Source organism: Chelonia mydas, chromosome 28 (genome assembly GCF_015237465.2).
Source record: "Chelonia mydas isolate rCheMyd1 chromosome 28, rCheMyd1.pri.v2, whole genome shotgun sequence".
Taxonomy (NCBI): Eukaryota; Metazoa; Chordata; order Testudines; family Cheloniidae; genus Chelonia; species Chelonia mydas.
Genome location: NC_051268.2, coordinates 7295954 through 7308535, shown reverse-complemented (window position 1 = coordinate 7308535; position 12582 = coordinate 7295954). Strand labels below are relative to the sequence as shown.

Here is a 12582-nt window from a genome sequence, read left to right as displayed (position 1 = left end):
CAAGCTTGGGGAGAGCACACAGCACACCGTTCTCCCCGACAGCCAGGATCTTTTTATCACTCTGACTGAAATACCCTCCCAACCCAACGAAGCCAGAGAGGACTTCCGGTGAGTGTACTTTTTAAATATAATACATGTTATAAAAGCAAGCGTTTTTTAATGACTAAGTAGCCCTGAGGACTTGGGATGCATTCGTGGGCAGTACAGCTACTGGAAAAGTCTGTTAACGTATCTGCGGATGGAGTGCAAATCCTCCAGGGCCATCTCCATGAAGCTCTCCTGGAGGTACTCTAAAAGCCTTTGCAGAAGGTTTCTGGGGAGAGCTGCCTTAGTTCATCCTCCATGGTAGGACACTTTACCATGCCGTACTAGTAGCAAGTAATCTGGTATCATTGCATGACAAAGCCTGGCAGCGTATGGTCCCGGTGTTTGCTGGGATTCAAGCAACATCCGTTCTTTATCTCTCTGTGCTCTCCTCAGGAGAGTGATATTGTTCATGGTAACCTGGTTGAAATAGGGGAATTTGATTAAGGGGACGTTCAGAGGTACCTGTTCCTTCTGGGCTGTTTGCCTGTGGCTGAAAAGAAATCCTCCCCACAGTTTCTCACGTGGGAGGGGCAGGGCATTGGCGCTGAGCTGTTTGCATTTGGCTAGCAGGGATCTTCCCTGATACCAGCCAGGCAGTGGGGGGAGGGGAAAAGCGATGATCCCAGAGAATTAGATGGGGGGAGGGGGTTAGTTTGGTTTCTGCTGCTGCACGTTAACAGGAAAACTGCAGCACTAAATGGCCAACTCAACGGGCTTTGCTTGGTATGGGAAAGGAGGGGGCTGCTGTTATGAAGGTTGCAGAAGCCGAAAGACTATGGCTTACCATGGCCACCTGCAAGCCGAATTCTGTTGCCCGGCCCTGCATGTGTGATCTCTAACACCAGAGCCGCAGGCACTCAATATAAGATGCAAAATGCGACCTTGTACCAAAATCACATGTGCTATGTAATGTGAATAGTGTTGTTCACCGTGAAAGAGTATAGCCTTTGTTCTGTAAAATGTATCTTCACTCCCTTTTTTTCCCTCCAGCAGCTGCAAATGTTTCAAGCCTCCCTTCTCCGTCCCAAAGGCTATCTCAGATAAGGCGGCAAAAAAAACGCACACGCGATGAAATGTTCTCTGAGCTCATGCAGTCATCCGGCACTGACAGAGCTGTGTGGAGGGACACAATAGGAGAGTACAGGACGGTGGCCAATGAACGTGAGGAGAGGTGGCAGCAGGAAGATCAGAGGATGCATGAGGAAATGCTGGGGCTCCTGTGGGATCAAACGGACATGCTCCGGCGTCTGGTGGAGGTTCAGGAACGGCAGCAGGATCGCAGACTGCCACTGCAGCCCCTGCTTAACCACCCTCCATCCTCTCCAAGTTCCATAGCCTCCTCACCCAGACGCCTAAGAACGTGGGGTGGAGGCTCTGGGCACCCAATCACTCCACCCCAGTGGACAGCTCAAGCAACAGAAGGCTGGCATTCAACAAGTTTTAAAGTGGCCTTTTCCTTCCCTCCTCCCACACCCCACCCGGGCTACCTTGTGAGTTATCTCCCTATTTTTATAATCAATTAATAAAGAATACATGTTTTTTAAATGATGGTGACTTTATTTCCTTTGCAAGCAAGCTGTGATCGAAGGCGGGAGGGCGGGTGGCTTACAGGGAATTAGAGTCAACTAAGGGGGCGGGCTCTCATCAAAGAGAAACAAACAGAAGTGTCATACAGTACGCTGGCCAGTCATGAAACTGGTTTTCAAAGCTTCTTTGATGCGCACCACTTCCTGCCCTGGTGTCTGGCTGCGCGTATTCAACGACCAGGCGATTTGCATCAACCTCCCACCCCGCCATAAACGTCTCCACCTTACTCTCACAGAGATTGTGGAGAACACAACAAGCAGCAATAATAATGGGAATATTGGTTTCACTGAGGTCTGAGCGAATCAGTAAACTGCGCCAGCGACCCTTTAAACGTCCAAATGCACACTCTACCACCATTCTGCACTTGTTCAGCCTATAGTTGAACAGCTCCTGACTACTGTCCAGGGTGCCTGTGTATGGCTTCATGAGCCAGGGCATTAAGGATTGGCTGGGTCCCCAAGGATAACTATAGGCATTTCAACATCCCCAACAGTTATTTTCTCCTCTGGGAAGTAAATCTCTTCCTGCAGGTGTTTAAACAGACCAGAGTTCCTGAAGACACGAGCGTCATGAACCTTTCCCGGACATCCCACGTTGATGTTGGTGAAATGTCCCTTGTGATCCACCAGTGCTTGCAGCACCATTGAAAAGTACCCCTTGTGGTTTATGTCCTGGCTGCCCTGGTGGTCCGGTCCCAAGATAGGGATGTGCGTTCCGTCTATAGCCCCACCACAGTTAGGGAATCCCATTGCGGCAAAGCCATCTAGTATGACCTGCACATTTCCCAGAGTCACTACCTTCGATAGCAGCAGCTCAATGATTGTGTTGGCTACTTGCATCATAGCAACCCCCACAGTAGATTTGCCCACTCCAAATTGATTACTGACTGACAGGTAGCTGTCTGGTGTTGCAGGCTTCCACAGGGCTATTGCCACTCGCTTGTGAACTGTGAGGGCTGCTCTCATCTTGGTATTCTTGCACTTCAGGGCAGGGGAAAGCAAGTCACAAAGTTCCATGAAAGTGCCCTTATGCATGCGAAAGTTTCGGAGCCACTGGGAATCATCCCAGACCTGCAACGCTGTGCGGTCCCACCACTCTGTGCTTGTTTCCCTGGCCTAGAATTGGTGTTCCACGGCATGAGCCTGCCCCATTAACACCATGATTTCCAAATTGCGGGGGAACGTGGTTTTAGAGAAGTGTGTTCATGTCCTCATCACCACGCTGCCGTCACCGCCTCGCCTGGTTTTTCAGGTGCTGGTTCTGCATACACTGCACGATAATGCGTGAGGTGATTACAATGTTCATAACTCCTGTGGTGAGCTGAACGGGCTCCATGCTTGCTGTGCTATGGCATCTGCTCCTGCTTGGGCAATCCAGGGAAAAAGCCACGAAATGATTGTTTGCCGTTGCTCCGGCGGAGGGAGGGGCGACTGACAACATGGCTGACAGGGTTGGCTTACAGGGGGTGGCTTTGCGAGAAACAGAATGGCCACCTCAAGTATAGAACTCAAAACTGGGTTTAGCAGGCCGTTGATTTCACGGAGGGAGGGAGGAGAAAATGAATACAAAACAAATCTGGTCTATTTCTTGTTTTGATCCACTTCATCTATCTTTATACACCTTGCTGGCAGCAGACTGTGCAATACGACGGCTCGCCATCGTCATCTCCTGGGTGCTCGGCAGAATACGGTGCAGTATGACTGCTGGCCATCGTCATCTCCTGGCTGCTGATTAAAAAGTGCACTGCCTGTAGGACTGAATCGCCATAAGACAAAACTTAAAAGGGAAATGACCTGGCTGAGTCACTCCCATGTTTGCCCAGGAGCCCCTGACCTCATCGAGGTCAGTTAAAAGAGCACCCTGGACTACGTCGACGACGGCTACCAGTCATACTGCACTGTCTGCTGCCAAAAGGCAATAAACTGCTGCTGTGTCGCAATGCAGTACCGCGTCTGCCAGCACCCAGGAGACATATGGTGACGGTTAGCAGAGCGGGCTCCATGCTTGCCGTGGTATGGCGTCTGCACAGGTAACTCAAGAAAAAAGGCGCAAAACGATTGTCTGCCCTTGCTTTCACGGAGGGAGGGAGGGAACGGGGGCCTGATGATATGTACCCACAACCACCCGCGACAATGTTTTAGCCCCATCAGGCACTGGGATTTCTACCCAGAATTCAAATGGCTGGCGGAGACTGCGGGAACTGTGGGATAGCTACACACAGTGCAACGCTCCAGAAGACGACAGTTGCCTCGGTACTGTGGGCACACTCCGCCGACTACATGCACTTAGAGCACTTGTTTGGGGACACACATAATCGACTGTAAAAAACACTTTCTACAAAACCGACTTCTATAAATTCAACTTAATTTCATAGTGTAGACAAGGCCCAAGTGACCCTTTGCCAAGGGATCTCTGTGTCACTGTCTAACCCCCGTAGGCCAGGGAGAGGACAACTTTCTGCCAATGGCCTTCAGGACGGGTGCTGAGTTCACTGCAGTGCCCCTTGTCCCCTCTACATTTTCCTTCTTGGTGTGCTGTCTGGGATGCTGTCCCTCTTCCTGCTCCCCAGGCCACTCCATGTGCCAGGCTGCTGGCAGCCCCCAGTGAGAGACTGTCCAGCCCATCAAACTAGTGCCAAACTGCTGGGCCTCCCTCAGTGAAGGCCAGAGCCCTGAATGCTGCCAGCCCTCTCTTTGGGGCTGGAATTGCTCCACAGACTTTTCCCTTCCCAGGGTGCCCCCCTATGAGTAGAGAAGGTCTCTCCTGTTAACTCCTGCTCCAGTCCTGGCATGGTTTGTGGGTGGGGAGGAGCTGGGCCAGTCCAGACTACGGCAGCAGTTTAACCCCTTCTGTGACAGTGTGGGGTTTATATAGCCCTTCACAGGCACCCAGACCCAGGGAATGGCTCCCTATCAGCCCCATGCCTGATGTGCTGGGGAGACCCCCTGGCAACATTGCCTTGGAGGGTGCTGCTCCCTCCTGCTCACTCCCTCCCCTCCCCCTTTACAGCCACCACAATGCCTCTCACCTTCACTTCCTGAGGGGTGACCCAAAGAAGGTGTGTTTTGTTATCCCTTTCTCTACTCCCCAGGATATGTTGTGCACCCTCCCTCACTCACCTCTGTCTCAGGAGACAAGGCGGGTCATGGGGCGCGGGTGATGCTCTGCTGGAGATCCATCATCACTGAACGAGTGGCAGCCTTGACCCTCCTCGAAGGTTGCCGGGATGCTGATGTGCACTGGAGGAGAACTGGGGCTTGACTGAGTCCATGGACCATTTGGCCCACACGGTGTCACTGTGAAGCCTGCTCTGCATGGCTGCCAATTGCTGCTGGAGGCGTTGTGCCCGTAAGTCCCTGTAACGCTGTCTTCAGTGACTCGAGAGCATGAGCACCAGCCTCAGGCAGACTGTAAGAAGCAGGGCACAAACCCCAAGTTGATTGTGAGGTCGATTTGTAGATTTCACCAACCAAGTATCCAGTGTAAAGGCTTCAGGCACTGTAACAGCATTAACATGGAATCACAGACAGTCCCCTTGGGTCATCCCGTAGATCTCACCACACAGGTGAACTCACCTTTGTGACGGATGGTCCCTTACAACAGGGGTTCTCAAGTTTTTTCTTTCTCAGGCCCCCCCCAACATGCTATAAAAACTCCATGGCCCTCGTGGGCCACAATAACTGGTTTTCTGCATAGAAAAGCCAGGGCTGGCATTATGGGGTAGCAAGCAGGGCAACAGCCTGGGGCCCCATGTCAGAGGGCTCCCACAAAACTACATTTCTTAGGCTTTTGCTTCAGCCCCTGGTGGTGGGGCTCAGAGCCCTGGACTTCAGCCTCATGCGCTGAAGCAATTTTAGCTTTCTGCCCTGGGCCTCAGCAAATCTAATGCTGGCCTTGCTTGGCAGCCCCCCTGATAACTGCTTGTGGCCCCCAGGGGGCCCCCGACCCCTGGTTGAGAACCACTGCCTTACACGATGAATCATAGCAGTGTTAAGGTTACTGCCAGTCCCAAAAGGACCAGTCACTTACTTAGGTCAATTGAATCTTAGATCTCACAACAAAGACAACGCTTGTAGCCAGTCCTGTAATAACCTGTATTTAGATTTATTTAAAAGGAAACGAGAGTTGTTTACAAAGTTAAAGCAGATTAAAGCACATGCAGATGAGTTACAGTCTTAATTTTCAAAAGGTAATAGAAGCTTCTCTAATAAGCAAGCTCTACATATTCTTTAGGACTAACCCAGGCTAAGGAGCTGGGGATCTCTTGCTTATGCCTAGAAACTTCGCCCCCCAGAGTCCAAGCAGCATACAGATCATCAGTTCCTTCTGTATGGGGTTTTTTATCCCCTTCCTGCCATGTGCTCTGAGCTACAAGCTCAGCTAATGGGAAGTCAAGAGCACAACAACACTCTTTTGTCTTCTTTAACACCCCATAATAGTCTATCTGGTGTTGATGGACCTTTCCTGCCAGGCAGGGTGTAATTCATTCTATTGCCAAACAGCACTTCTCTGAGGTAAAGTCTCTCTCCTGTCCGGTGATTTACAGAGCCACAGAGGCTCACAATGCAACTAGTCAGATATTAACCCAGGCAGCAACTCAATAAAGCATTCAATAAAATCTAAACACGAAACACATTGTTATAATTCTCATACCTGTTCTAACAATACTAACACAGGTGAGCCAGACTGATTCCAGCTCTGCGTTTGTCCATGTTCAATTAAGACTTGGGAGCTTTTGCAAGAGCTAACACCTCATCTGCCAGTGTCACAGGCAGGATGGGCAGGGATGGTGTCTCTAGCCTCTCTTTGCCAGAAGCTGGGAATGGGCGACAGGGGATGGATCACTTGATGATTCCCTGTTCTGTTCATTTCCTCTGAAGCACCTGGCATTGGCCATTGAGCTAGATGGAGCATTGTTCTGACGCAGTGGGCTGTTCTTATGTTCACAGTCTCAATCAGGCGTATCTATTCCTATGGAGTCACTGGGGAGCCACAGAAAGAAACAAGGTGTGCTGAGGCAAAAAGGCCCAGTCTTACAGCCCGTGGGGTCATGCTTTCCTAAAGCTAAAACTAGGCCCAGCCCATGAAAGGGGCCACTCCCAGGAGAGACTGCATAAAGGCTGGAGTATCAAACGGCTTTGTAAACCTGAGACAGCTGCCTTGGGGACAATGACAGGGAGAATCCCCCAAAGTGAATCATTTGATTCTGCTCTTCTCTGGCCTTTGGTTTACAGAATAATAGAACTGGAAGGGACCTTGAGAGGTCATCTAGTCCTGTGCCCTGCACTCAAGGCAGGACTAAGTATTATTTAGACCATCCCTGAGAGGTGTTTTTCCAGCCTGCTCTTAAAAATACCCAATGATGGAGATTCCACAATCTCCCTAGGCAATTTATTCCAGTGCTTAGCCACTCTGACAGTTAGGAAGTTTTTCCTAATGTCCAACCTAAACCGCCCTTCCTGCAATTTAAGCCCATTGCTTCTTGTCCTATCCTCAGAGGTTAAGAAGAACAATTTTTCTCCCTCCTCCTTGTAACAACCTTTTATGTACCTGAAAACTGGGATCATGTCCCCTCTCAGTCTTCTTTTCTCCAGACTAAACAAATGCAATTTTTTCAATCTTCCCGCAAAAACTTGTACAGATACAGACAGACATCATCTTCCTTTCCAAATGCAAACAGATGGACATCGTACCAAAAGGACTGAAGGTAAAAAATCCATTACAATCTACATACCACACAGACTGTGCTGACAGCTTGTGCCACATGCTCTCAAAGAAACTGCGGAATCACCTGATCAACATCCTCTACAGCAAACAGGGGAAGATTAAGAATGAGCTCTCAAAAATGGATACTCTCATAAAAAACCAACCTTCCACACAAACTGCCTCGTGGCTGGACTTTACTAAAACTAGACAAGCCATTTACAACGCACACTTTACTTCTCTACAAAAGAAAAAGGACACTAAACTTTCTAAACTACTACAGGCTACAAGTGGCCACAGCAATGGTTCCCTCAACCCACCCAGCAATATTGTTAATCTATCCAACTATACTCTCAGCCCAGCAGAAGCAGCTGTCCTATCTCGGGGTCTCTCCTTCTGCCCCTCCACCCCCTCGAACATGATACAGTTCTGTGGTGACCTAGAATCCTATTTTTGACGTCTCCGACTCCAGGAATATTTCCAAAATACCTCTGAACAACATAATGATCCACAGAGGCCTGCCTACCAACATTACAAAAAGAAGGATTCTAGGTGGACTCCTCCTGAAGGTCGAAACAGCAGACTGGACTTCTACATAGAGTGCTTCCACCGACGCGCACGGGCTGAAATTGTGGAAAAGCAGCATCACTTGCCCCATAACCTCAGCCGTGCGGACCACAATGCCATCCACAGCCTCAGAAACAACTCTGACATCATAATCAAAAAGGCTGACAAAGGAGGTGCTGTTGTCATCATGAATAGGTCGGAATATGAACAAGAGGCTGCTCGGCAGCTCTCCAACACCACTTTCTACAAGCCATTACCCTCTGATCCCACTGAGAGTTACCAAAAGCATCTACAGCATTTGCTCAAGAAACTTCCTGAAAAAGCACAAGATCAAATCCGCACAGACACACCCCTGGAACCCCGACCTGGGATATTCTATCTACTACCCAAGATCCATAAACCTGGAAATCCTGGGCGCCCCATCATCTCAGGCATTGGCACCCTGACAGCAGGATTGTCTGGCTATGTAGACTCACTCCTCAGGCCCTACGCTACCAGCACTCCCAGCTACCTTCGAGACACCACTGACTTCCTGAGGAAACTACAATCCATCGGTGATCTTCCTGATAACACCATCCTGGCCACTATGGATGTAGAAGCCCTCTACACCAACATTCCACACAAAGATGGACTACAAGCCATCAAGAACACTATCCCCGATAATGTCACGGCTAACCTGGTGGCTGAACTTTGTGACTTTGTCCTTACCCATAACTATTTTACATTTGGGGACAATGTATACCTTCAGATCAGCGGCACTGCTATGGGTACCCGCATGGCCCCACAGTATGCCAACATTTTTATGGCTGATTTAGAACAACGCTTCCTCAGCTCTCGTCCCCTAACGCCCCTACTTTACTTGCGCTATATTGATGACATCTTCATCATCTGGACCCATGGAAAAGAAGCCCTTGAGGAATTCCACCATGATTTCAACAATTTCCATCCCACCATCAACCTCAGCCTGGTCCAGTCCACACAAGAGATCCACTTCCTGGACACTACAGTGCTAATAAACGATGGTCACATCAACACCACCCTATACCGGAAACCTACTGACCGCTATTCCTACCTACATGCCTCCAGCTTTCACCCTGACCACACCACACGATCCATCGTCTACAGCCAAGCTCTGCGATACAACCGCATTTGCTCCAACCCCTCAGACAGAGACAAACACCTACAAGATCTCTATCAAGCATTCTTACAACTACAATACCCACCTGCGGAAGTGAAGAAACAGATTGATAGAGCCAGAAGAGTTCCCAGAAGTCACCTACTACAGGACAGGCCTAACAAAGAAAATCACAGAACGCCACTAGCCGTCACCTTCAGCCCCCAACTAAAACCCCTCCAACGCATTATTAAGGATCTACAACCTATCCTGAAGGATGACCCAACACTCTCACAAATCTTGGGAGAAAGGCCAGTCCTTGCCTACAGACAGCCCCCCAACCTGAAGCGAATACTCACCAACAACCACATACCACACAACAGAACCACTAGCCCAGGAACCTATCCTTGCAACAAAGCCCATTGCCAACTGTGCCCACATATCTATTCAGGGGACACCATCACAGGGCCTAACAACATCAGCCACACTATCAGAGGCTCGTTCACCTGCACATCCACCAATGTGATATATGCCATCATGTGCCAGCAATGCCCCTCTGCCATGTACATTGGTCAAACTGGACAGTCTCTGCGTAAAAGAATAAATGGACACAAATCAGATGTCAAGAATTATAACATTCATAAACCAGTCGGAGAACACTTCAATCTCTCTGGTCACGCAATCACAGACATGAGGGTCGCTATCTTAAAGCAAAAAAACTTCAAATCCAGACTCCAGCGAGAAACTGCTGAATTGGAATTCATTTGCAAATTGGATACTATTAATTTGGGCTTGAATAGAGACTGGGAGTGGCTAAGTCATTATGCAAGGTAGCCTGTCTCCCCTTGTTTTTTTCCTGCAAACCCCCCCCCCCAAGACGTTCTGGTTAAACTTGGATTATTGCTGTGCACATTGTAAGATGAGCTGTTGCCAGCAGGAGAATGAGTTTGTGTGTGTGGTTTTTGGAAAAAAAGGGGGGGGGTGTGAGAAAACCTGGATTAGTGCTGGAGGTGACCCACCTTGATTATCATGCGCATTATAAAGAGGGGTTTCAAAGGGGGATGGGCTGTTGCCAGCAGGAGAGTGAATTTGTATGTGTGTGGGGGGGGGGCGGGGGGAAAGGGTGAGAAAACCTGGATTTGTGCTGGAAATGGCTCCACTTGATGATCACTTTAGATAAGCTGTTGCCAGCGGGGGAGTGGGGTGGGAGGAAGTTTTGTTTCATGGTCTCTGTGTGTATATAATGTCTTCTGCAGTTTCCACGATATGCTATGCATCCGATGAAGTGAGCTGTAGCTCACGAAAGCTCATGCTCAAATAAACTGGTTAGTCTCTAGGGTGCCACAAGTACTCCTTTTCTTTTTACGAATACAGACTAACACGGCTGTTACTCTGAAACCTCATAGGTCATAGTTTCTAGACCTTTAATCATTTTTGTTGCTTTTCTATGGACTTTCTCCAATTTCTCCACATCTTTCCTGAAATGTGGTGCCGAGAACTGGACATACTACTCCAGTTGAGGCCAAATCAGCGTGGAGTAGAGAGGAAGAATTACTTCTTGTGTCTTGCTTATATACTCCTACTAATACATCCCAGAATGATGTTTGCTTTTTTTGCAACAGCGTTACACTGTTGACTCATATTTAGCTTGTGATCCACTATGACCCCCAGATCCCTTTCCGCAGTACTCCTTCCTAGGCATCATTTCCCATTTTGTATGTGTGCAACTGATTGTTCGTTCCTAAGTGAAGTACTTTGGATTTGTCCTTATTGAATTTCATTCTATTGTCTTCAGACCGTTTCTCCAGTTTGTCCAGATCATTTTGAATGTTAATAGTATCCTTCAAAGCACTTGTGACCCCTCCCAGCTTGGTATCGTCCGCAAACTTGATAAGTGTAACAGAGAGACTCTGATACTGGGAGGGTTTCACCATGTCTCAGAGGGTTGAACCCTGGTGGGAGGGGGCTAGGCCTGTACTGGAATAAGGTCACTCTGTGCTTCACAGTGTGGCAGAACCTAGAATGTCCATTAGCAGGGAATAATCCTGGGGGGAATCGGCATGCGGAATGGACAAAAACCCCGTCTGAATTCTCTCACATTGCCCTTCTCACCCTGGCAGACTACAGAATAATGTCCACATTTCACTCCAGATCATCCCATCCTCCCAGGGGGAAGGAAATGGCTGCAATGGAGCTGGCTCAGGTAAGGGATTATTAGGGAGCTGGTGGTGGGTTATGCTTGGAGGGAGAGGAGCAGTAAATGCATAGGAGGGTGGGAGCTGCTAGAGGCAGTGGGAGGCAGGAACTATCTAGTGTGGAGAAAGGGCGGGGACAGGATGTGACAAACCTGCTGAGACTTGTGTAATCTAGGGTGTGATGGGTTGTCACCCCGGGGTGCAGTCTTGGGGGCTTCTGGGAATGACTGTGCCCTCTAACCCTCAAGCTGGGCTGGCCGTTTTCACACTGCTTTGCTGGAGATTCAGCCAGCCTCTCCAGGCCGTGTTATCACCCAACACGACAGCAGGTGGCGCCATGCATCCAACTTAGCTACCTGAGTGCTTTACCTAAGCCACTCAAGGACAGATAGAAGACAACAATCAGTTTCCCAGCGATAAGTGATAGCAAACAGATCAAAGCAGATTACTTAGGCTTAGTTTGAGTTTTTGGTTATTTGCTAACATAACTCGGTGGATAGAATTTGAATTAGCAATTTCTCACCCTGACTGATGATAGAAGCAGTCCACCAAGTTTCCATACACAAGCTTGAAATCCCATTACCCTGGGACCAACACTTCCCCTTGTTCAGTCTTTGTTCCTCAGGTGCTTCCTCAGGTGGAGAAAATGAACAAGGAAAAGTTATTTACTTGTTCCCATAATATAAGAACTAGAGGCCACCAAATGAAATTAATGGGCAGCAGGTTTAAAACAAATAAAAGGACATTCTTCTTCACACAGCGCACAGTCAGCCTGTGGAACTATTTGCCTGAGGAGGTTGTGAAGGCTAGGACTATAACAGGGTTTAAAAGAGAACTAGATAAATTCATGAAGGTGAAGTCCGTTAATGGCTAGTAGCCAGGATGGGTAAGGAATGGTCTCCCTAGCTTCTGTTTGTCAGAGGGTGAAGATGGATGGCAGGAGAGAGATCACTTGATCATTACCTGTTAGGTTCACTCCCTCTGGGGCACCTGGCATTGGTCACTGTTGGTAGACAAGATACTGGGTTGGATGGACCTTTGGTCTGACCCAGTATGGCCATTCTTCTGTTCTTATGTTCCAGGAGTTCTCTTTTGTGGGGAATGAGGCCAAGAGATGATGTCACAGCCACCTTATGTAGCTTTCCCATATAGGGGTGAACCCTTTGTTCCAAACTCAGTTCCCAGTCCAGTTTGTGGAAAAATACAGGTACCAAAATGGAGTTCAGTGTCATGTGGTCAGGTCACATGCCCTAGCATGCCCTGCTGAGTCATTGTAGCCATGACTCATAGGCTGGCTGAAACATTCACAGGAAGGCTAAGCTCTTCCAT

The 12582-nt window shown here is 48.8% G+C and overlaps 2 protein-coding genes across 13 annotated transcripts in view; one reads left to right on the top strand and one right to left on the bottom strand.

Annotated features, from left to right (window-relative positions):
- The window catches only part of LOC102934530 (zinc finger protein OZF), a 1287564-nt gene that overhangs the window by 718759 nt on the left and 556223 nt on the right, over window positions 1-12582 (top strand). For 3 of the 10 annotated variants that reach the window (XM_043537271.1, XM_037887341.2, XM_037887331.2), the window contains exon 2: window positions 11179-11261. The exons of the other annotated variants lie outside the window; for them this stretch is intronic. In XM_043537271.1, coding sequence (XP_043393206.1) covers window positions 11190-11261 — 72 coding nt within the window. In that variant the 5' untranslated portion in view covers window positions 11179-11189. The remainder of the gene's footprint in view (window positions 1-11178; window positions 11262-12582) is intronic. 10 annotated transcript variants of the gene reach the window in all.
- Window positions 1-12582, bottom strand: part of LOC102930400 (zinc finger protein 501) — a 1110025-nt gene that overhangs the window by 690876 nt on the left and 406567 nt on the right. The window lies entirely within an intron of this gene.